The following is a 25,198-nucleotide window of genomic DNA, read 5'->3' on the forward strand; positions in this document are numbered from 1 at the left end:
ACTAGGGTATGTTTGAACCCACTGATCACAGTCTGACCCCCCTGGCCCCCCAAAAGTCTAAAGGACAGTAAACTGGCCCTTTGTTTAGAAAGTTTGGAGACCCCTGGTCTAACCTAATAGAGTTAGACTATTGGGCACAAGTGAAATACTGGTTAAGATTTAAAAAATCTACCAGATGTGGGCTGATGTGAGCTCTACCCTTTGGAATGTATTGCTCCCCCTTTTCTTAGTGTCAAAAATTGTGCAAGAAGCTGTAACCTAATGGCACAGATTTAAAGTGATTCTAAAGGTACAAGGTTTTTATTCTAAGGCATTCAATGCATTAAGATAAAAAAAAAAAACCTTCTGTGTGCAGCAGCTCCCCTCAGCCCCCCTAATACCTGAGCCCCCTCTCGATCCAGCAATGTGCACAACAGCCTCAGCCATTCGGGACTCTCCCTCCTGATTGGCTGTGACACAGCAGTGGTGCCGTTGGCTCCTGCTGCTGTCAATCAAAGTCAGTAAGCCAATCAGAAGAGAGAGGGGGCGGGCTGAACCAAAGCTTTGAGTCTGAATGGACACAGGGAGCTGCGGCTCCGCTCGGGTGCCCCATAGCAAGCTTCTTGCTGTGGGGGCACTCAACAGGAGGGAGGGGCCAAGAGAGCCAGCAAAGGATCCGAGAAAAGGAGGATCTGTGTAAAACCACTACACAGAGCAGGTAAGTATAACATGCTTGTTTTTTTTAAACAAAAGAAAATAGACTTTAGTATCACTTTAAAGAAAGTGTACAGCCATTGCATGGGCAGGGACAAAAAGACAGCTTGAACGTGGTTTATTTTATTTTATTTTTTTTGCTATTAATTTGACCTCTAGCCAAAACTTTTTTCTATTTTTGGCCAGGGTGGGGAATTTGAACCCCTGCTAGGTTTTTTTTTTGCTGTCTGCAACACCAATGGAGAGATTCTTCCTGTTTGACACAATGGCTATTATGACAAAACACAAACCGCAATCAAAATGTAGAAATAATTCCAACACTTAATCAAAGGCTAAAAACATGGGTGGATTTGTATTTTTATCGGAATATTCCTCATACTCTCCAATTAAAGCTGTGCAGAGGGGCAGTTGCCCCGGGCCCCTTTTCCAGAGCCATTCCCAGGCTTCCTTTATGAAAAAAATTGAGCTAATTTTCCATGAAGACTTCAGCAATGTGTTTTTTGAGGAAATTGTCCAGTTTGCATCTTTACAATGCTCTGGTCTTGTCTCACTCCATCTCAACAGGCAGTTTTATTACATGATGAAGGGCTTGCTAATACCTTTCCAGGTGATAATGTACCTCTTAGAAAATATTTGAACATGGTGGTCACTAATTGTTCAGGAGAAAGGCCCTTCAGCAAACTGGCACTGATAAAGAAGTATCTGATAAACACCATGACCAATGAAAGACTAAGTGCACTTTGCCTACTGGCTGTCGAGAGCAGTTTCTTCATGATAATACAGTTTGATGAGTTAGGCTGCCCATAGATTATGCGATTTTCTTTCCTTCAATCATGGGTGGAATCAAAGAAAATTGCTAAATTTCCCCCTCCAACACAGTCAGTGTTGATGGGGAAATTCCCCCCACAGCACTTGTGTGCTCTACTGTGGGGGAAAGGGGGGGGGCCCTTTCAGCTAGCAGAACACAATGATTACTGCTAGCCAGTGATGGGAATAATGGGGTTAAAGTAAACGTCATTACGTAACACCGTTACTTTTGCAGGTAACTAGTAATCTAATTGATTACTTTTCCCCCCGCGGTAACGCAGTTCCCATTACTTAAGCAATGTTTTCGCAATTACATCTACCGCCTCTAGATTACAGTAGTGTAATTCCTCCTCACTCCTCAATGACCCTGCCGGCGCTGTCTGCGGTACTGACATGTGTGACATGGAGGAGAGCGGAGAAGGAGAGCGGACCGGCCGAGGGGAACCGTGATATCGGTGAGAGCACTGCACTGTACCTGTACATCCACCAAACCCCCCCCCCCCATATACATCTACCTACCCAGCTTATATACCTACCTACCCACCCTATGCACCCACTATCCCCTATATACACCTACCTACCCACCCTATACACCCACAGACCCCTATATACACCTACCTACCCACCCTATACACCCACTGACCCCTATATACACCTACCTACCCACCCTATACACCCACTGACCCCTATATACACCTACCTACCCACCCTATACACCCACTGACCCCTATATACACCTACCTACCCACCCTATACATCCACTGACCCCTATATACACCTACCTACTCACCCTGTACACCCACTGACCCTTCTATACACCTACCTACTCACCCTATACACCGGCAGTATACCACGCAGGTACCAGTGTACCACGCAGCCAGCCAGTACCACTCATTTGACATATTTGATTATTTTTTTAAAGTAACGCAATAATTACTTTCCCTGGTAATTAGTTACTTTTTTACTGATGTAACTCAGTTACTTTTTGTGAGAAGTGGCTAGTTACTATAACTAATTACTTTTTTTAAGTGACACGACGAACACTGCTGCTGGCAGCTAAAGACACCAGAAGTAATTGAAGGTTAAAAATCTGACAGGCTGGTTGTATGTAAGTTGATCGATGGATCGACTTGGGTACAACCAGACTGCCCATAGATGGATCGAATCTCAGCTGGTCCAATGTAGGGATGATCGAACTTTTCAAAGGTTCGGTTCGGCCAGAACATCCGAACTTCCCGAAAGTTCGGCCCGGATTTCAGAACCCCATTGAAATCAAGGGACCCGAACTTCTGTAATCAAAAAACACAATTTTGAAGCCCTAAAACCCAATAAATGCCCCTAAAAAGTGCCTAGGGTTCTGGGTCATACCCCAGGGACTATTAATCACACAAAAAAAAGTTCTTAAAAATTGTCATTTTTGATAGAGAGACAATTATTGAAAAAAAAAAATTCTTTGGATTTAGTACCTGGGGGGGTCTAAAAAGTGTACCTGTGAAGTTTTAGCTCTGTAGCATGTCCAGAACCAGAAAAAAAAATATTGTTTGTATTAGATCACTTATAGAACAGGATAGTGGCTTCTCTCTTTTCACACCTTGCCGATTTAGTAGCAAGCGTTTTTTTGGGCATTTTTTAGGGTCTTTTGAGGCAGGCAAAACATCTGAACTTCTGTATACGGGTATATATACACACATACTTATATGTATATATACACCTAGACATACTGTATATAGGTGTGATAGTAGCAGAAATACAGTATATGCTTGCGCTAATGAAATCATTTACACTAATATGGCTCTGCTCCTATAACACCTATATATGTGTAAGTGTAAAATACATATAAGTATGTGTGTATATATACCACTATACACAAGTTCAGATGTTTTGCCTGCCTCCAAAAACCCCCAGAAAATGCCTGCAACAACACACCTTGGCGGTTTTTTTTTTTGGCGCTAGCGTTTTTTTGGGCATTTTTTTGGGTTCTTTAGAGGCAGGCAAAACATCTGAACTTCTGTATAGGGGTATATATATATATATACACACACACTTATATGTATTTTACACATACACATATATAGGTGTGATAGGAGCGTAACTATATTGGTGTTAATTATTTCATTAGCGCAAGTAGTGTTTTCTGCTCCTTTCACACCTATATATGTGCAGGTGTATATATACATACATGGGTGTGTATATATACCCCCTATACACATGTTCAGATGTCATGCCTGACTCCAAACATGTGCTCAAAAAATCCCTATAAACGCCTGCAGCCAAAAAGTAGGCTGACCGGCGAGAAGCCATATTAGTGCAGCGAATGTGACTTAAGAGAAACTATCTTTTCTCTATAGCGGTCACCCTGATATGGAAGGGTTTGGTCACCCTGCCATAGCAGTCAGAGTCAGTTCACCCTACACTACATTACGGTCACCCTGACATGGAAGGGTTTGGTCACCCTGCCATAGCAGTCAGAGTCAGTTAACTCTACACTACATTACGGTCTCCCTGGCACTTAACACTTTCCCTACAGAAACTAAATTTTTTTTTTTTTTTTTAACACAAAAAGGTGCTTTATTGAAGTAATGAAAATACAACAAATAAAAATATTTCAGCATACATTCGTAAACTTGTACATTAGGATATAGAATATTTTAAGTAATACCGGGAAGGTATAAAGAATAAGATACAAAAGTATAACATACTCAGTAACCCAGCCACCTATTAACCCAATACAAACATATAACTTAAGTCTTATCTTCAAACAGTGGTAATTAGGCAAAAGCATTCATAGGTGTTGATGTATCAAGAATTAATCCAAGTTATTGGGTATTGTGGATAGAAGTAGTCGAGCAACAATAAGGCTCCAGCTCACCGACAGGGAAAGAAAGGGAGTCCCGTCTAATGAGTGGAGTGAAAGTAGTGGGAAAAAGGAGAAGAAAAAAGAACAGATTGACAAACACTGAGGGGGAAGGGTCCAGGTAGGGGGGGGGGAATAAGGGGAGGTATACAGCCTCCATTGTGGGGAGGTTATAATCTGTAAACTCATACTGCATGACTAAAAAGCTTGGTTGTACTGATCAAAAAAAATTGTCATCTAATACGAATCAAGGGAGAAGAGCCTTCCATTGGGAATACTCCACTCTACGTGGGAGATTTTAAAGTCTGGTATTCTTGTGAGGTTGTGAACAGTTTCCAGTTGGCCCAAAGTTTGTGGAAAAGATCATTTCTTTCATATTTCATAGCAACCGCCCTTTCCATCTCAAAGAGTTGGTCAAGGTGTGTAGTATGGTAAGCAACGGGTTAAGTTGCTGTCTGCAAAATGTTACAATTATGTATATGTCTGGGAGCTGGGTGTGGCTGAAGTTAGTTGCATGCTGATGTGCAGTGAATAAAGAAGCAACCTGTACAGCCTGGTCTGTGTTAATACACTACATTTTGGCGACGAGGATGGCTAGCTTTCTGGATTTACCGGCTATCGGACCGTTTGATGTGTCTGGAGACCACACTAGTCTCTCACAGCGCTGGGACAAGTGGAAGAAGGGATTTCAGCTCTATGTTATAGCCACAGGAGTGACTGCACCTACTCAGAAGAGAGCCATGCTGCTGCATCTAGCTGGACCTCAAGTTCAGGACATTTTTGAAACCCTGGGAGCAACAGGGGAAGATTCAGACTATGAGACAGCCATGAATAGACTGAGTGAGTACTTTGAGCCAAAGAAAAATATTCCCTATGAAAGATATAAGTTTAGACAGGCTGTGCAAGCACTGGGAGAAACCACAGACAGTTATGTGACTAGGCTGAAATATCTGGCAAAGTCTTGTGATTTTGGGACTGTAACTGAGGAGATAATCAGAGATCAGGTCATAGAGAAATGCACATCTGTGCACCTCAGGAGGAGATTATTGAGAGAACCTAGTCTCACACTTACTAGTCTGCAGGAGATTGCAAGAGCCATTGAACTGTCTGAGCTCCAGGCTCTGCATATTGAAACCAAGAACACTGCATCTGTCAATACAGTCTCCAAACCTACCTATAATAATAGGAATATCTGGAGTAGGAAAGAGAGTTTTCCAAAGAGGACTTTACATATCACCTGCAGTAAATGTGGCAGGGAGGGACACACAAGTCAGGACTGCACTGTGGTACAGAATAAAATGTGCTATGCTTGTGGAAAGACAGGTCATTTTGCAGCTGTGTGTAGAAGTACAACCAGAGATAACAAAACCAAAGGACCATCTGCACAAGTAAATGTTATAGCTGAGGATAAAGAGAGTGCTCCTGACTGTGAATTTATATTCTCCCTGTGTTCTCTGCAAGCCGGGACATTAACCATTAAGATTGGAAATACAGATGTGTCAGTGTTGATTGACTCTGGAGCTACATGCAATGTTATGGACTTGGCTTCTTGGCACAGTCTTAATGGCAGAGAAAATCACCTTAAATTGTGTAACACCACTAAACAGATTTATACTTATGGCTCCAGTACACCACTGCAACTTAAAGGCAAATTTTATACCTCTGTTCAAACACATGAGACTGGTCCTCCATTGCAGACCGAATTCTATGTTGTAGATGGCACAGGGTCGCCTCTGCTTGGTCGTCAAACCGCAATGGCACTAGGGGTGTTACAGATTGGCCGTGATGTAGGCAGCGCAAGAGTGAATATGGTGTCTCCTGCTATTTCTGCATTGAAAGAGGAATTTAAAGATTGCTTCTCTGGGTTTGGAAAATTAAAGGATTTTCAGTTGGAGCTTCACATTGATCCACATGTAAAGCCTATTGCACAGCCAGTACGCAGACTTCCTTATAGCCTGAGATCACCTGTTGAGCACAAACTGGCAGAGCTGCTAGACCTTGACATTATTGAACCTGTGGAAGGGCCCACTCCGTGGGTATCGCCGTTAGTTGTTGTACCAAAGGGCACAGATATTCGGATTTGTGTGGACATGAGATGTGCTAACCAAGCTGTGCAGAGAGAGAGACATCCAATTCCCACTATTGAAGATGTTCTACATGCAATGAATGGGGCAAGTGTCTTCAGTAAACTGGATTTGAAATGGGGTTATCATCAGATTGAATTGACCCCAGCATCTAGAGTCATCACTACATTTGCAAGCCATAAAGGTCTTTTTAGATACAAGAGGTTGATGTTTGGCGTATCGTCCGCACCGAGGCCTATCAACATGTGATTCAGCAAGTGCTACATGGTTGTGAAGGCACGCATAACATTTCTGATGATATAATTGTGTGGGGAACAAACACACAGGAGCACGATGAACGTCTCCGTGCAGTGCTAAATCGCTTGAAGGAGAAAGGGTTAACATTAAATGAGAAGAAGTGCACATTTCAAATGAATAAAATGACTTTTATGGGCCATGTGCTGTCTGACAGGGGCATTGGTCCGGAGGACTGTAAAATTAAAGCTGTGTCTGATGCCAGAAATCCTGAAAACCCTGCAGAAGTACGCAGTTTTCTTGGGCTAGTGAATTACTGTGCCAAGTTTATTCCAGATATGGCGACTGTCAGTGAACCTTTGAGAGTGTTGACTCGCAAAACAGTCCCTTGGAAGTGGGGCTTTTTGGAACAAGGTGCATTTGATGAACTCAAGAGACGGCTGACTTGCGCCACAACTTTGGCTTATTGCAATCCTACTGCACACACCCAAGTTATTGTCGATGCTAGCCCTGTGGGGTTAGGCGCCATCTTGGTTCAGAGACAATGCACAGGCGATTACAGGCCTATTCAGTATGCAAGCAGATCCCTCACTGATGTAGAGAGATGTTATTCTCAGACCGAGAAAGAAGCTTTGGCTGTTGTTTGGGGATGTGAAAGGTTTCACACCTATCTCTACGGCCTTGATTTTGAAATCATCACAGACCACAAGCCTCTGGAAGTGATATATTCGCCACGCTCAAAACCATCCGCCAGAATTGAGAGATGGGTTCTCAGATTGTTACCATATCGCTTTACAGTGCGGTACAGACCTGGACCGACTAATGCGGCAGATGCACTTTCCAGATTGCCTCAGTCTTCAGCACCTGTTCGTAACCTAGCAGAAGAGTACATTCGTTTTGTGGCTACTAACGCCATGCCTCAGGCATTGACACCGCGGGAGGTTGAAGAATTGTCATCTGTGGATCCGGAAATTGCTGGGTTGAGAAAATGTGTAAGACAAGGGGTGTGGGTGGATTGTGACCCAAGCTATCACAGAATCAAACAAGAGCTGAGTATTGCAGGACAACTAGTTCTACGTGGCAATCGTATTGTGATGCCTAAAGACTTACGGAAACGTACATTACATTTAGCCCATGAGGGCCATCAAGGCATTGTACGCACCAAACAAAGATTACGTGAGAAAGTCTGGTGGCCAGGAATTGACAAGGATGTGGAACGTTTGGTTTCTTCATGTCGAGCATGTCAGTTGGTGGGCAGCAAACCTAAACCAGAACCAGTAACTCACACTGTTCTACCATGGGAAGATTTAGCCATTGATCTGTGCAACATTCCATCTGGACACCATCTTTTAGTTGTTGTGGACTATTATTCAAGGTGGCAAGAGGTGGTAGTTCTCACTAAAGCTACATCATCAACTGTAATTGAGGGGTTGGAGAGCATTTTTGCATCTCATGGGTTGCCTAAACGGATTGTGAGTGATAATGGTGCCCAATTTACTTCTCAGGAATTTCAGGATTATCTGAAATCAAATGCTATTGAACATCATCGTACAACTCCATACTGGCCACAGGCTAACGGGGAAGTGGAACGCCAGAATCGAACCTTGCTGAAAGCTTTGCGGATTGCTCATTTAGAGAGAAGAGACTGGAAAAAGGAACTGTGCCGTTTTCTTTTGGCTTATCGCACAACTCCGCATACTGTCACTGGCGTTAGTCCTGCGGAACTTCTTTGTGGTCGCAAATTCAGGACAAAATTGCCAGACATTGGGGGTCCTCCTACGAGTCAGAAACCAATGACACAGCCGATCACAATGAAGGCGCCCACCAGATGACCGCGCATGCGCGATCGGGAGCGCGCAGCGCGGTCATGTTGGTGGCACTGTGTTCCGGCACTGTGTTACTACCGGCGGTAGTAAACAGTCACTGACAGTGACTGTTTACTATGTGATCGGCTGTGAATCCATTCACAGCCGATCACAAAATGTAAACAAAGAGCAGTAACTCAGTGTTACTAGCTCTTCTCTCCTCATACAGTTTCCAGTGTGAGGGGAGAAGAGCTAGAAATAGTGAGTTACTGCTCTGTACACCTGTCAAAGTAAAATCACACAAATAAAGGTCCCCCCACACAGTCCTCAGCCCCCCCCCCAATGTCACCTGTCACCCAACAGTCACCTCATCAGTGCCCAGAAATTGACACCCATAACGTTCACATGTGAGCGCAGCGATCGCAGGCAGAATCACCGCGATTCTGCCCGCGATCCGGAAATCATTGCAAATCGCGGGACGCCTGTGCGTTGCCCCTGATTTGCAATAGCACCCCAAACGCTGTGCGATGTTGCCGCCATTTCCGCCTGCCGAATCGCGGTAACATCGCGCAAACATCGCATGACGCCCAAAAAAGGTACAAGATTTCTGGATCACGGGCAGAATCGCAGTGATTCTGCCCGTGATCGCTACGCTCACATGTGAACATAGCCTAAAGTTCACCGGTCACCAGAGACTGCCATCAGTACCGCCGTGCACCATCGCCCGTCACCTGTCACCCATCAGTGACAATCGCCCGTCACCTGTCACCCCATCAATCACCGTCACCTGTCACCCCATCAGTCATCGTCACCTGTCACCCCATCAGTCATCGTCATCTGTCACCCTATCAATCATCGTCACTTGACACCCCATCAGTGATCGTCACTTGTCACCCCATCAATCATCGTCACATGTCACCCCGTCAGTGACTGTCATCTGTCACCCCATCAATCATCGTCATCTGTCACCCCATCAGTCATCGTCACCTGTCACCTCATCAGTCATCATCACCTGTCACCTCATCAATCATCATCACCTGTCACCTCATCAATCATCGTCACCTGTCACCCCATCAGTCATCGTCACCTGTCACCCCATCAGTCATCGTCACCTGTCACCCCGTCAGTCATCGTCACCTGTTTGCCATATACATGCAATCACTTACTGACCGCCTAACGACTATATGCGTCGGCCATTAAAAGCTAAATACTGGGGTTATGGCAGCAGATAGCCCCCATAACCCCGGTATTTTTTGAAACGGCGGGCGGTCGGCTTTCAGATAAGGGTGGTCCCAGTGGCGGATTCGCCGCGGAATTACCCTTACGGTGCAGGGGAAGAGGTCACCCCCCCCCCCCCTCCTGCCGCGTCCCAGACGTTTTCCCAGCTTACCGGACCCGCCGGCAGCGGGGAAAACTATCCGGTCCCGGATCCTCAGAGACAGGAAGTCGAGTGAGGGCAAGATGGCCCTCACTCAACTCTATGGTCTTGGAGGACCGGAGCTACGTCAAAAGACGTTGCCTAGCAACCGGTTTAAAGGGCCGCTTTTTTTTTTTGCTTTTTTTTTTTCCTCTTTCAACAATTTTTTTTTTTTTTTCTTTTTTAGTGTAGTTGTGAGGTGTGAGGTCTTTTTGACCCCAGATCTCACAATAAAGAGGACCTGTCATGCCTATTTCTATTACAAGGGATGTTTACATTCCTTGTAATAGGAATAAAAATGATCAAAACATTTTTTTTTTTTTTAAACTGTGTAAAAATAAAAAAATAATAAATAAAATAAATAGGAAAAAAAAAATTAAAGCGCCCTGTCCCCGTTAGCTCGCGCGCAGAAGCAAACGCATACGCAAGTCCCGCCCACATATGTAAACAGTGTTCAAACCATACATGTGAGGTATCGCCGCGATCGTTAGAGCGAGTGCAATAATTTGAGCCCTAGACCTCCTCTGTAACTCTAAGCTAGTAACCTGCAGAAATTTTTAAAATGTTGCCTATGGGGATTTTTAAGTACCAATGTTTGGCGCCATTCTGTGAGCATGCGCAATTTTGAAGCATGACATGTTGGGTATCTAATTACTCGGCGTAACATTATCTTTCACATTATGGAAAAAAATTGGGCTAAATTTACTGTTTTCTTATTTTTTAGTTCAAAAAAGTGAATTTTTTTCAAAAAAATCGCATTTGGAAGACTGCTGCGCAAATATGGTGTGATAAAAAATATTGCAACGATCTCCATTTTATTCTCTAGGGTCTCTGCTAAAAAAAAATATATAATGTTTGGGGGTTCAAAGTAGTTTTCTAGCAAAAAAAATGATTTTAGCTTGTAAACACCAAGTGTCAAAAATAGGCCCAGTCTTAAAGTGGATAAATGGACAACTTTGTGTAAAGCGCTACTTGGATGTGAGGCCTATGTATGTGGCCAGGCTGTGAAAAAGTGTTACACATGTGGTATCGCCATACTCAGGAGGAATAGCAGAATGTATTTTGGGGTGCAAGTTTTGCTATGTACATGCGATGTGTTAGAAATATTGCATAAATGGACAGCTTTGTGTAAAAAAAATGTGTTTTCATTTTCTTTCCACATTTTCCAAAAACTTGTGGAAAAAAATGACATATTCAAAAGACTCATTATGCCTCAAAAATTATACGTTGGGCTGTTTGCTTTCCAAAATGGGGTCATTTTATGGGGGTTTCCATTGTCCTGGTGCTCCAGGGCCTTCAAAAGTGCGATAGGTTGTCAGGAAATGATATGTGTAATTTGTGCTCCTAGAATGCCGGACGCTGCTACTCGGATGTTAGGCCTCTGTATGTGGCCAGGCTGTGAAAAAGTCTCACACATGTGGTATCGCCATACTCAGGAGGAGTAGTAGAATGTGTTTTGGGGTGTAGTTGCAAGTATACATATGCTGTGTGAGAGAAATAACCTGTTAATACGGCAATTTGTAAAAAAAAAAAATAAAAAAAAATAAATCTTCATTTTGCAAAGCATTGTGGGAAAAAAATTACAACTTCAAAAAACTCATCATGCCCCTTATTAAATACCTTGGAATGTCTACTTTCCAAAAAGGAGTCATTTGGGGGGTATTTGTACTTTCCTGACCTTTTAGTGTCTCAAGAAATGAGATAGGCCTTCAGTACATCAGGTGTGATCAAGTGTGATCAATTTTCAATGAATAGCACCATAACTTGTGGACTCTATAACTTTCACAAAGACCAAATAATATACACTTATTTGGGTTTTTTTTTACCAAAGATAAGTAGCAGTATAAATTTTGGCCAAAATTTGTGAAGAAAAATTACTAATTTGCAAAATTTTATGACAGAAACAAAGAAAAATGTGTTTTTTCACGATATTTTCAGTCTTTTTTTATTTATAGCACAAAAAATAAAAAACCCAGTATTGATCAAATACCATCAAAAGAAAGCTCTATTTGTGTGAAAAAAAGGACACAATTTTTGTATGGGTACAGTGTTGCATGACTGAGTAATTCTCAGACAAAGTGTGAGAGCGCTGAAAGCTGAAAATCGGTCTGGGCAGGAAGGGGGTGAAAGTGCACTGTAGGCAAGTGGTTAAGGACTATGTGTATAGTCAGGAGTTTATAGTTTAAATTTTTAGTTGTTCATCCATGCATTTTGTTAATCTTATTAATACGTTGTGCATGTTATGTTTTATTCAAAGAGAGGAGGGAATGTAGTATGGTAAGCAACGGGTTAAGTTGCTGTCTGCAAAATGTTACAATTATGTATATGTCTGGGAGCTGGGTGTGGCTGAAGTTAGTTGCATGCTGATGTGCAGTGAATAAAGAAGCAACCTGTACAGCCTGGTCTGTGTTAATACACTACAAGGTGTATGATCCAATCCCTGAGTGTGGGTGTATTAGAAGAATTCCAGTGTAAGGGAATTAAGCTTTTGGCACTATTCAGCATATGTCTAACCAGTGAGGATTTGTATTTCTTATATGAGAACGTGTTTATATGAAGCAAAAATGTCGAAGCATCATTATCTAGTTCAATCCCTGATATATGCTTAATCCAATGAGAAATTGACCTCCAAAAAGGCTTGATCCTAGGGCAGGACCACCATATATGCAGGAAGTCACCTCTGTCAATATTGCACCTCCAGCATCTGTCCGACACGCTGGGGTACCACTTTTTAAGGATAGCCGGGGTTCTGTACCACTGAGTCCTGACCTTGAATGCGTTTTCTTGTAGCTTCGTACTAATGGAGCATTTGTACGAGAAAACACATGACTTCCTCCATTGAGCCTCAGAGATTTTTTTGCCAAGTGCCCTTTCCCAATTATATTTGTATAGATCAGAAGAGCTTCTATTTGTGGCGTTTAGCCATTTGTATGCTAGGGAGGTGATCCCTCTTTGAGGGGTCCGAAGCAAGCAGTGCCTTTCAAACACTGTGGGTTCTCTGAGAAAGAGAGATCTGGATTTGCTACTTTGGAGGAAGTCATGGATCTGCACATAGTTCCAAAATGTCAGAGGGTGGTCTGAAGAACATTTCCGTTTTAGCCGTTCAAAGCTCAGTATTTTACCATTTTGAAAACAATCGGCAACATATAGTGGCGTCAACTTCCCATTGGTGATCCTCAACAGAGATTTATTCTGTGTCCCCGGAGGAAAGTCCGGGTTATTAAATAAGCACGTAAGTGGGCTGGGAGAGGATGATAAATTATGTTTTGTCATGCATTTGCGGAAAAGGTCGAGGGTCGGTTGTATCAGGGGATGTGCTTTAATTTCCTTCGGGTGAGACAAATGACTGGACCATAGTAAATGTTGGGTATGAAAACATGTCCTAAATTTTTGCATCTAACTAAAGTGTAAAAGAGCACCCTAACTACACTACATATCCCTTTCCTCACACTAATAAATGCTAAATGACACTTTTAAAGTAAAATTAACAGAACTGCTTCCACTCTCTTCCATGTCCCTGTATTACAATGCTAGGAATTTGGCGGGGGCTATCTTATATACTGGGGGGCATATTCACTAATGATTGGCCTAGGGACCCCCTAGTCACTCCAATCACATTCCTAGCATTCTCCTGATTCTCCTGCCCCCTCAATTGGCTTTTGCTAATGGTTCTGGTCCAATCATGGGCTTTTAAAGCCCATTTCCTGTCCCATTGCATTTTGGTCGGTTCTGGTTGCCGAATTCCGAACTTTTTCAGCAAAAAGTTCTAAATTCGGCTGAACCTCGAACAGTCAATGTTCGGGTCGAACCGATGGTCGACCCGAACCGTTCGATCATCCCTAGTCCAATGCTGAATTGGGCAAGATTCGATCCATGTATGGCTGATTTAAGTTAAAGATTTTGCAAATGTTAAGTGCAGAAAGAACAACTTTTTGTAAATTTTGTAATGTGATGCATAAGTGTTATTTACATAGTAGTTGAGGTTGAATAAAGACAATAGTCCATCCAGTTCAACCTGTGTAGGTGTGTGTGGCCGTAATCATTTCACATACCCCTGAATGTTTTGATCCTTGAGATGTATGCCCAAGAGTCTTTTAAACATATCCATACTCCCTACAGTTACTACTATTTTTGGCAGAGAGTTCCACAATCTTGTAGTAGCCCTTACTGTAAAGAACCCACTGCGTAGCCTGAGGTTAAAACGCTTCTCCTCTAAACGCATTGTATGGCCTTGTGTCCTCATGCAATCCTTGAATAGTTTTATTTTATGCTCAGATCACTGTTGGGGTATTTGTAAATTGCTATCATGTCCCCTCTCAGGCCTCTCTTCTCCAGGGAGAATAAATTAAGCACTTGTAAATGCTTTTCGTAATTAATGTCCTCCAATCCCCTTATTAGTTTAGTTGCCCTTCTCTGGACTCTCTCCTGCTCCAACACATCCCTTCTTAGGACTGGTGACCAGGACTGGACAGAATACTCCAGATGTGGTCGGACCAGAGTTTTATGGTTCCTACCGGACCAGAGTTTTATAAAGTGGTAGGATTATAGTTGTATCTCTGAATTTGCCAGTTCCAATCACCCGTGTAATGTGTATTCTTACAGTCAATAAAATTGAGGAAAAAAAAAAATCAGACAATTGTCTTTTTCTGAACCGAACTAAACCATTATCATTCATTTCAATTCACTTTTTCATTTGTCATATAATTCAATTTCTATGTGCAGAGGCCCCTGAACATAAAGTGCCCCAAGCCCCCCAAGGTCTAAATCAGGGGTCTTAAAACTATGGCCCTCAAGTTGTTCGGGAACTACAATTCCTATCATGCCTAGTCATGTCTGTGAATGTCAGTTTTACAATGCCTCATGGGATGTGTAGTTCTGCAACAGTTGGAGGGCCGTAGTTTGAGGATCCCTGGTCTAAATCCAGCACTGCCTCTGGTCATTACAGCTTCATGAGATATAGAGAGAACCAGGGCTTTTTTTCTCAGAGAAAAGGTGCAGGAACTACCCTTTCAAGCCACCCCTTGTCTCCGCCCCTACCAACCTCTGAGCACCATCCCTTGGTTATTCCCGCTATCCACCTCCCAGTTCCAGCAAGCATCATTTTGTAGTAATTTTATGGAATTTTTTATTGATAAACCATGAAATATATCCCCTGCATCCAGCAACAATACACCCACCTTTCAACAATAGTTTTCCCCAGCAACAAAAGACCCCCCTCCCCCACAGCAAAGTACCCCCCAAGCAACAATGGATCCATCACAGCATCAATAGATCTCCTAGAAGCCAGCATCAATAGACCCTCCAGCAGCCAACAGTTGACTCCTCCCTCTATAGTAGATCCTTCCCAGCAAAAAATGAACCCCAGCAACAATAGATCCTCAAGCACACCTCAGCACCCCTTGCCATTTCATGCATTCAGTGCCAGATGTGCCGGAACTGAGTTCTCCCACGTTCCCGTTGAAAAAAAGCCCTGGAGAGTACCAATGCTTGTATTTATTTTTTTCATTTTTTTTTTTTTTTTGACGCATTGGATGCCTTTCCTTCAAGCCCACCTGGCCATAAACTCTCTAGTTATACCTATTCCTTGACCCTCAAGCCATATTCCATAGAAACCAGAAAGAACACGGAAATGATAGTCAACTAGCATGAACCATCTATATGGAATGTAATCTGGAAATAATGACTATATCTATGTGGCAGATTTGGCCCGAAGCATAGGAATGACTTATATGTCTACAATCCTAAAAAAATAAACCCAAGTGAATTTATTATTATTCTGTAGACTATTACATATAATTACTGAAATGCCAGCTTTCTTGAATTGGAATTTGTAGCTAGGAATTCAGATTTTTTTTTTTTTTTTTTATAAGGAAGAACTAGACATGACTTACAGTTTTTACTTCTCTCTTCTTGTTTTCTCTTGTTTCAGTTATTGCAGTGCGTCATTCAGGATGACAAGATTGAATTGGAAGATTCTGAACATCCTTCCATTTCCCCTGACCCAAAAGATTCTGAAAATGAAGAGGAATGTTAGCTTTCAGAACTTTGACTGACAGTTCTGGATGGAGTATAAAAGAAGAGCAGCTACAGTAAATTTGTGAAATATCTAGTGTTTATTAGCAGCTAGATTGAACATAGAGAATAAAACAAAAGGTTCTGCGCTGCTAATCAATACTTTATATTACGTGGATAATCCCAATATGCAGGGGCGTAACTACAGGGGTTGCAATCGCTACCGGGCCCCATGCTCCAGGGGGCCCGGTAGCAAACCAGTGGGTGAACTTCTAGGATCTCAAAGGTCACACTTGCGACCGGGCCCTGGCATTTCACCACTGTGGGGAGGCCCCAAGATTGCAGGAAGGGGGCCCACTGCAGAACTTGTGAAAGGATCCTGATGCGGGACCATAATAAAAGGCCATGCAATGAGAGTAAAGAGCCCCAGGATTAGTGGGAAGAGCCCCGGGCTTGAAGGGAAGGGCCCCGGCCAGGGGTCTGGGGGGCCCTTCATGGTTTCTTGCATCGGGGCCCTGAAGGTTCTAGTTACGCCTCTGCCAATATGTGTATGCATTATTAAACAAAACGTATATGCGTAAGGCGCTGTGCAAACTGATGGCACTACACAAGCACCTGTAACAAAGAAAAATGTGTGCCTTCTAAATCACAAATAATTCATAAACATGGTGTTAATAATGTTATAAAATATGCAAACACAAATGGCTGAATATTGAACAACATATAATGATCAGCAGGGGGGGACTGACAACTCATGGGGCCCCCGGGCAATAGGAGATCATGAGGCTCCCCTGTGTCCTGGCCACACTCAAGCCACACTGCCCACATTACAAACGTTGGTCCCCACCCCCTTTTAGCTACAGAGGCAGCACCTAAGGATGTACACTTGCTGCGGCAGGAATTATAACCCGTGTTGCTTTTGGTGGGTGATTGCGGCCCATTCAAGTGAATAGGGCCACTCTGCAGACCTCACAAATGTGTTTCTGGAAGAATGGTCAAACATTGCCATAGACACACTCCTAAACCTTGTGGACAGCCTTCCCAGAAGAGTTGAAGCTGTTATAGCTGCAAAGGGTAGGCCAACTCAATATTGTACCCTAAAGACTAAGACTGGGATGCCAAAAATGTTCATGTGTGTGTAAAGGCAGGCGTCCCAATACTTTTGGCAATATAGTGTATCTGGAGTATGGTTTCTTCAAAACTATGGACTACTCATGTGGCCATACTTCTTCAGTACTCCGGTCATGGCTGGTTTTAGTATGGTCATACTGAAGAAGTATGGCTGCATGAGTATGAATTATATGTGATTTAGAAGTCACACATTGTTTGTTTCAGGTGCATGTGGAAAATGTTTTTTTTGTTGATGAAATTAACACTTATTTTAGTCGACTAAAATACGACTAAAACCAAAACAATTCAGATCACTAAAATACGACTAAACCTAAAATGGCATTTTAGTTAATCACTTGCCTATTGGGCACTTAAACCCCCTTCCTGCCCAGGCCAATTCTCAGCTTTCAGCGCTGTTGCACTTTGAATGTAAATTGCGCGGTCATGCAACATTGCACCCAAATGACATTTTTATCTTTTTTTTTCAAACAAATAGCGCTTTCTTTCGGTGGTATTTATTCACTACTGGAGTTTTTATTTTTTACTGAACAAACAAAAAAAGACCGAAAATTTTGAAAAAAAAACCCCCCAAAAAAACAGTTTTTATAGTTTGTTATAAAATTTTGCAAACAGGAAATTTTTCTCAATCATTGATGTGCACTGATGAGGCAGCACTGATGGGCCCTGATAGGCACTGATAGGCTGCACTGATGGGCACTGATAGGCTTCACTGATAGGCGACACTGATGGGCACTGATAAGGCGACACGGATGGGCACTGATAAGGCGGCACTGGAGGGCACTGATAGGTGGCACTGATGGGTGGCACTGAAGGGCACTGGAGGGCAATAATAGGCGGCACTCATGGACACTGATGGGCACTAATAGGTGGCACTGATGACTGATAGGTGGCACTAATGGGTGGAACTGATGGGCAATGATAGGCACTGGTAGGTGACACTTAAGGGCAGCACTCATGATGGGGCACTGATTGGCACTGATAGGTGGCACTGGTGGGCACTGATAGATGGCATGGGTGGGCACTGTTAGGTGGTGCTGTGGGCACTAATAGGTGGCACTAGTGGGCACTGGTAGGTGGTGCTGGTGGGCACTGGTTGGGATTGGTAGGTGGCACTGGTGGGCACAGATACCCCTCTCCTCTTTGGGACTGATGTCCCTCTGACAGCAGCAGCGATCAGCATTTTTTTCTCCTCACACTGACAGGGCTGCTGTTTATATCACATGATCAGCTATCATCGGCTGACAGCTGATCATGTGGTAAGGGGCCGGGACCGGCCCCTTACTCCGATCTGTGAGCAGCCAAGTCTCATGGCAGCTCATGCACGGGAGGACATGCATGGATGCCCTCCCGGCAATTAAGGTCCGGTTAAGAAGGACTGGATGCATTCACAAACGTACAAAATAGAAGTGGATATTACCATTTATAGGTAGCAACACCAGAGATTGTTGATCCAGGGAATATCCGGTTGTCTTCTGGTGATAAGGGAGGAATTTTTTTCCCCCGCTGGAGCAAATTAGACCATGCTTCATAAGGGTTTTTTGCCTTCCACTGGATTAACTGTAGGTATAGAATTGTGTATATATGATACACAATTGGTTGTCTATTTTTTTGCTATTGGGTAAAGAAATTATCTTATTATGTATCTTCTTTTTGTATGTATATATGTATAAATATTTTAATGTATATACATATAGTTTTATGTATATATGTATTTTATGTATCAGATGTATGCTTATATATGTATAATTTTATATGTATATATATATATATATATATATATAGTTTGTATGTACTGTAAATGCTGTATGTATAATTTTTTATGTATAATTTTATATATACTGTACATATATTTATACATACTGTATATATATATCTTTTTTTTTATAAATAAACTGTAACGGAACCACAACCCATACTGTACTTGTGGACTTCCATCAGTTTACGGCTTACTCCCAGTCGTGAACATAGATATCAGATTTTCCAGCAGCCCCCATACAAACCTAGCTGACAACTTAGGTTGTACTGGAATCTTCTCCTTTATTGAACAGTTTCACACTTAATTTATAAACACATGAGCACATCTCCCTCCTGATCAGATTACCACACACAGGTTAGGGGTTGCCTGATTACATTATCATATGCAGATGAAATTGTATACAGAAATAGAATTAACCTGAACTAATTATCTAGCCATCTGGACAAAACAATATATGAGTGCATTAACATTTAATAATGGAACAGACACGCTTAACAGAATACACGTCTCACCTCAATACACAAACAATAGGGAGAGCCTGTCTCTGTCTAACAGAACAAAGATGGCAAAAATACCCAAGTCAGGGCTTTTAACCTTTCCTAACAAATTCTCTTCAAGTGGTAGTAAACTGCAGCTGGCAAAACAAAAAGCACATTATGAAATACTTACCTTAGAATGAAGCCCTCCAGCAGCACGCTGTCACTGCTGACAGGGTTTTACATCTTCATCTGGTCTTACGTCTACTCTGTTCTTCCTACTTTTTAGACTTTTTGTCTCTTAGATGGGGTAGTGCTCACTCCCATAGGAGCTGCTGGATTTGTTGGGTCTTTCCCCCACATAGCCACGCAACAGGAATTTTCACACTTTCTTCACAGGCTCAATAAACAGTCTAGGGGTTTTAGTTTGTTTTTGTCTATTGAGGGGATAACTTGGATAGGTAATAGGGATGAATGGGATGCCCAGAATCAAAGAACGTAAATCAACTCTTGAGGATTTGCTAAGACTACTGTTGTCCTAAACTAGAGATATAGGTTTGCTTCCAGCTGCTTTGGGCTGGCTCTAAGCTGTCCCCTGGTCCTGGACATGTAAAATATTGCAGCCTTACTGTCCTCTCTGTGCAGGCTTGGGGTAAAGTGAAATGGAAGTTACTTATTCAGTCCCTTTTTGTAGTTCCTGGGATCCAAGAGGCTGCTGTATGGGCTTCCTGCTATACAGGCCCGGGCCTTGCTCAGCTGGTAAAGGGTGTGAGACTCCCTGCTGCTCCTTCTCTCTTCGTCTCTCTCCTACTTGCCTTCCTTCTGCCCATGGGCAGAGCCCACAGCACAGCAGTCCCACTTCAGGCAAATGGACCCTGGACTTTGCTCCCCGACTGCCAGGCTTCTGACTGTTTATGGGTTGTTTCCCCACCTACTGAGCCTTGGCTCCTCAGGGATTGCTGGGAACTACATAAATATTCAGGCTGCCGCCTCTATTCCTCCACCCTCTAAGTTCTAGAACTTTCCAGTGAGTTCTAGAAGCCAGGGAGGGTAACAGAGCCACAGCCCCTTGAACCACTGCACAGTTAACACAAATTTAGGCCCTGCTCCTCTGCCTACAGAGGAGCCAACTTAATGTATCTCACCTAGCAACCAGGAGAGTGCTACAGTGGCTAAAATAAATTCAATTGTTTCTGGAAGACTGTATTGGCAAAAGAAAGACTAGCTTTCCCCCTTCAACAAAAACGATATTAATCTGTGTTTTACATTGTCAAATCAATAATTCGAGAGGTGTATGCAAGTGCAAGAACAGAAGAGTTCGGGATTATCAGATAAAGCCTTAATCAAAACCTGGATTCACCTCCATGGCTATAGGCGTTGTGGAGAATTTCTTCATTGAGATTTACAACAAAGGCACTAAAACCACAATTTCTCACCACCCCCCCCCCCTCCCATTTTTTTTTTTTCACCTGAATTGTGCCTGCCAGCTCTCTAATGTAAGCACATAGCATTTTTCTTTTTAAGTTTTTAGCTTACAAAATTGTACATGGTAAATCTACAAGGGTGAAATTGAATTTGTTTGTTACATATGCAGACTCTACTTGCTAATAAATTATAACTAAATGCAAAACTTTTTTTTAGTTTAGGGATAAGAACCCCTGTAAGGCTTTTATTGCCTTCTGTGCACCTTTTAGAGTCAGTTCACACTGGGGCGACACAACTCTATACTACTTCGGGGGCGACTTGTGCATTCCCATGCACCACCACTTCGGAGTGACTTGCAGGGCCTTCACATAATGGAAGTCTATGCAAGTCGCTCCGAGGTCGCCCCGAAGTTGTACAGGACCCTTTTTCTAAGTCGGAGTGACTTGTGTCGCTCCTATTAGAACGGGTCCTGTAGCGGTCAATGGACCGCGAGGGAGCCCGACTTGTCAGCCTGACAAGTCGCCTGACAAGTCGCGATAGTGTGGACCGGGTCTTAGGGATATTCTCTCTAATTATCCTGTTTACTATTAGCATTGAAAGTAGAAGAAAATCCCACATTTTGGGTTGTCCCCATATAAGTCATAGAGGGGAAATCTTCCAATGGGGACACTTGTTCTAGTGACCTGAGGAGCCCCAAGGGCTTCTCTTAATTTGAAGGGATTTCCTCCCACTTCCTTTTTTAGCTATGGAACAGAATACGAGGAGAAATCTCCGCAATGTGGCACAGATGGCAAAAGTTATTTGACAGGGGGTATAACCCTCCCTTACTCTTCAAAAAAAAATAAAAAATTTCGCCTAAAGTTCTACTTTTAATAGTACTGCACAATTTTTATGCAGTATAGTGAACAGGAGCAATAACTAGGTGCTATGAGTATCTCTGGACTGGTGAACCGCAACCCTTCCACAAAGCATTAAAAAAAAAAAAATAGGGACTTCGTGTGAGAAAGCTACCAGTACTATACTTCAGAAAATACAGAGGCTGACATTGCTTACCTCTCCTTACAATGCTAGCGGCCTGTTCTGCATGCTCATCCAATGGCTTCAATCTTTTGAATCGCTGATGTGAAACAAGTATGTAGATTGGGAGTTTTGACTGTACCCTGCCTTTTTAATCAGAATTTTTATCTTGTTTTTTTTGTTTGGTATTGACAAAAAAAATCAGGGACAGCTGGGCAGCTGGAATTTTCAAATGGCAGACCCCATGTCACTCTTTTAACCGCTTGAGTTCCAGCCTGTAAATACCCCTTAATTACAAGGTAATTTTTCAGTTTCCAGTGCTATAATAGTTTGATTGACAATTACTCTGTTACGCAAGGCTGTACCCAAATACATTTTATATCATGTTCTTAAACAGACAGAGCTATTTGATGAAATTTATTAACCCTCATTTTTCCCAGATTCTTTATTTATACAAATAAAGTATCCAACAATGCAATGCAAGACAAAACATCTCATAACAGGGTAAATGCCATACAAGAAGAGGACATACAGAGTATGTACACAGGATACAAAGTGCAAGAGTACCAAATGAGAGTCATATACCAAATGGCAGTAAGAAAAGTGTCTTCTACTATGAAGAGGTACAGCAAATGAAAATAGCAAACCTAGGGGTAGGGAGAATATCCCGAGTATTGGCTTTAGGCTGTTTTGGTCATCGGGATGAAAGCACCTCTAGAGTTTGAGGTAGTAAGCAGAGATGTCTCCAAGCTCCAGTACTATTGGTTACGAGTCATAGTACATGATCAGTTGGATAGCCAATTTTCTGGGAAAGAGAAGAGAGAGTCAAGAGAACGGGAAAAGTAGAGGAATACAGAAAAGAGTACAGGGAAAGCGGAGAGGAGAGAAAAAAAAAAGGGAAAAAAAGGGGCGAGGGGAGGAATGTCATTCTGGGTTGCACACGGAGAAAGTAGGGGCCGAAAAAGTTCAACCCCCAAAACAGGCTTCTAGTAGGGCCTTGCTCTCATCAGAATAGATGAACATGTTACAGTAGAACCATGTTTTTGTATATTGCTCCCACCTGTTCTGGGCGGTGAGGACCAAATCTTGTTGACGCCTTCAACCTTGTTGAGCCACGAGATGGAAGGGGGAATTGGATTCTTCCATCTTACAGCAATGCAGGCTTTGGCGACATTAAGCAAGTGACAGATGACTGATTTCTTACAGGTCTTTACAGGAATATAAGAGCAATGGAGAAGGAAGAAGGCAGGATCGTCCGGGATCAGGAAATCCATGAATCATTGAGTAGGTCTACGTACAATACCTCCTGCTAATAATGGTCCAATTTTGGGCAAGACCAAAAGATATGTAATAGCATCCCCCATTCTTCCCAGCATCTCCAGCACCCATCTGAGGCCTCTGGGAAGTAGCAACACAAAACCAACAGGGTACAGCACCATTGGGTGAGCAGCCTGTAATGTAATAGTCTCTTGAATGTGGGCACATATGGAGGACTTCAGAGTAAACCGGATGATGATATTTGTCGGGGATAAAAGTCCTATTAAGATCCAGTTCCCATTTGCTTTGGCAAGGCAGCCTAAAGGCTTTTCCAGAGGTGAGGTATGCCTTGTTCACAAGCATACCTCCCTAAGAAGCACCTTCTCGATCCCCTATAGTACAGCTTCCACCCACAAAATTCCACTGAAACTGCTCTTCTAAAATTTATTAATGACCTACTAACTGCTAAAACCAAAAGTCAGCACTCCACACACTCATACTCTTAGACCTTTCTGCTGCCTTTGACACAGTTGACCACTCACTCCTCCTCAATAAACTTCACTCCTATGGCCACTGTGACTCTGCCCTTTGTTTTGGTTGTCCTTTTGCCTTTCTCAGTGTCACATACACAATCTCCTCTGCTTATCTTCCTCTTTCTGTTGGGGTACCCCAAGGCTCTGTCCTTGGGCCCCTCCTATATTCTCTCAATACCTCTTCCCTGGGCAAGTTGATAACATCCCATGGCTTCCAATACCACCTCTACGCCGATGACACCCAGATTTATCACTCCACTTCTAAACTCACCCCCTCAATCTCACATATCACAAATTTACTGAGCAACATATTAGTATGGGTGTCACACCACTTCCTCAACTTAATCTTTTCAAAAATGAACATGTAGTATTTTCTCTTTCCTGATCCTCCCCCCCCCCCCCGATCCTCATGACATTTCCATTGGGATCAACAGCACAACCATTGGTCCCTCCACACATGCCAGGGTGCTAGGTGTAGTTTTAGACTCTGACCTCACCTTCAGTCCCCACATCCAATCACTGGTTAAATCCTCCTGCCTTAACCTTTACAACAATTACAGAATTTGCCCCTTCCTGACTAACAACACCACACAACATTGTATTCACTCCTTGGTTATTTCCCACCTTGACTACTGCAACTCCCTTCTCACTGGCCTACCTTTACAAAGGTATCCCCCCCCCTTCAGTTTATTCTGAATGCTGCTGCTAGACTAATACACCCTACTAACAGATCTGTGACTGCACATCGCCCCTGTCAGGTACCTGTGAGGTAGTGTCTGAAGTGGAGCTTGAGTGTTGAGGATTCAGGTGAAAATGTAGTCAGGGAGGTCAGGCCAGCAAATGATCGGGCAAGCTGTACACAAATGAAATCCACAGAGTGTGTTCCTTCTGCCTATTTACAATGGAAACGTGAAGGTGATGCCTTTCGGCTCTTTGATGGGCTGGTGATCCGGAGGTGATTGGAAGAGGGGAGCTGTTCCCCCCCCCCCACCCACTACCTGCGATTGACTTCGCATGATGGGGTATACCCCATGTTCTACCTATGTTAGGTTTTGTACCTTCTTTGGACTCTTGTTTTTTCTTGTGCTTTGTTTTTTCAGCCTCCACAAAAGCTACGCTCCGATTGAAATATATGGACGATTTCTTCATGCTCAGTTTCTTTCCCGTCTGGAACCTACCTTGGAACTGCACTTGCGGACATACCTACTTCTTGCGGTAAAGGGATACCTAGTGACTATGGGTTTTTTATATGTTTTTCTTCTTTTTTATATCTACTGCCCCATTTTGGAAATGGGCCCTAATCCCTTGCTTTTTGATATTCCATGACCATACGGTTTGTGACCATAAATGCCCATGGTTTGAACAGCCCGTTTAAGCGACGATTTCTTTGGCGAGAGGCTCGTGGTCTTAAAGGGGATGTTGTGTGTGTACAGGAGACCCATTTTATGAGATCCAAACAACCTAAATGTTCAGATAGACCAGGGCTTCCCAAACTTTTTTGGGCCGAGAGCCACTTCTGAATACAGTTATTTTTCGGGACCCACTTGCTCGTAATTGAATATTGTAAACCCCTACAGAATTTGTTGGCGTTATATAAATGCAAATAATAATAATAACGCATATTTTAAAGGGAGGGGGATGTTAAATAATATGTTGTCAATTTATTATTGAATACACTTGCCAGATGTTCTAAGTGA

General features: G+C 42.9%; 2 protein-coding genes across 2 annotated transcripts in view; both read left to right on the forward strand.

Moving 5' to 3' along the window:
- LOC309569143 (uncharacterized protein) overlaps positions 1-15,928 on the forward strand; it is a gene marked incomplete at its 3' end in the record, with an annotated part of 95,531 nt that extends 79,603 nt beyond the window's left edge. Inside the window, exon 10 of the mRNA XM_082274905.1 lies at positions 15,824-15,928. Coding sequence (XP_082131031.1) covers positions 15,824-15,928 — 105 coding nt within the window. The remainder of the gene's footprint in view (positions 1-15,823) is intronic.
- Positions 15,929-23,223: 7,295 nt separating this feature from the next.
- LOC309569144 (CD48 antigen-like) overlaps positions 23,224-25,198 on the forward strand; it is a gene marked incomplete at both ends in the record, with an annotated part of 77,463 nt that continues 75,488 nt past the window's right edge. Inside the window, one exon of the mRNA XM_082274906.1 lies at positions 23,224-23,305. Coding sequence (XP_082131032.1) covers positions 23,224-23,305 — 82 coding nt within the window. The remainder of the gene's footprint in view (positions 23,306-25,198) is intronic.

Source organism: Pelophylax lessonae (genome assembly GCF_965119305.1).
Source record: "Pelophylax lessonae genome assembly, chromosome: 13".
Taxonomy (NCBI): Eukaryota; Metazoa; Chordata; class Amphibia; order Anura; family Ranidae; genus Pelophylax; species Pelophylax lessonae.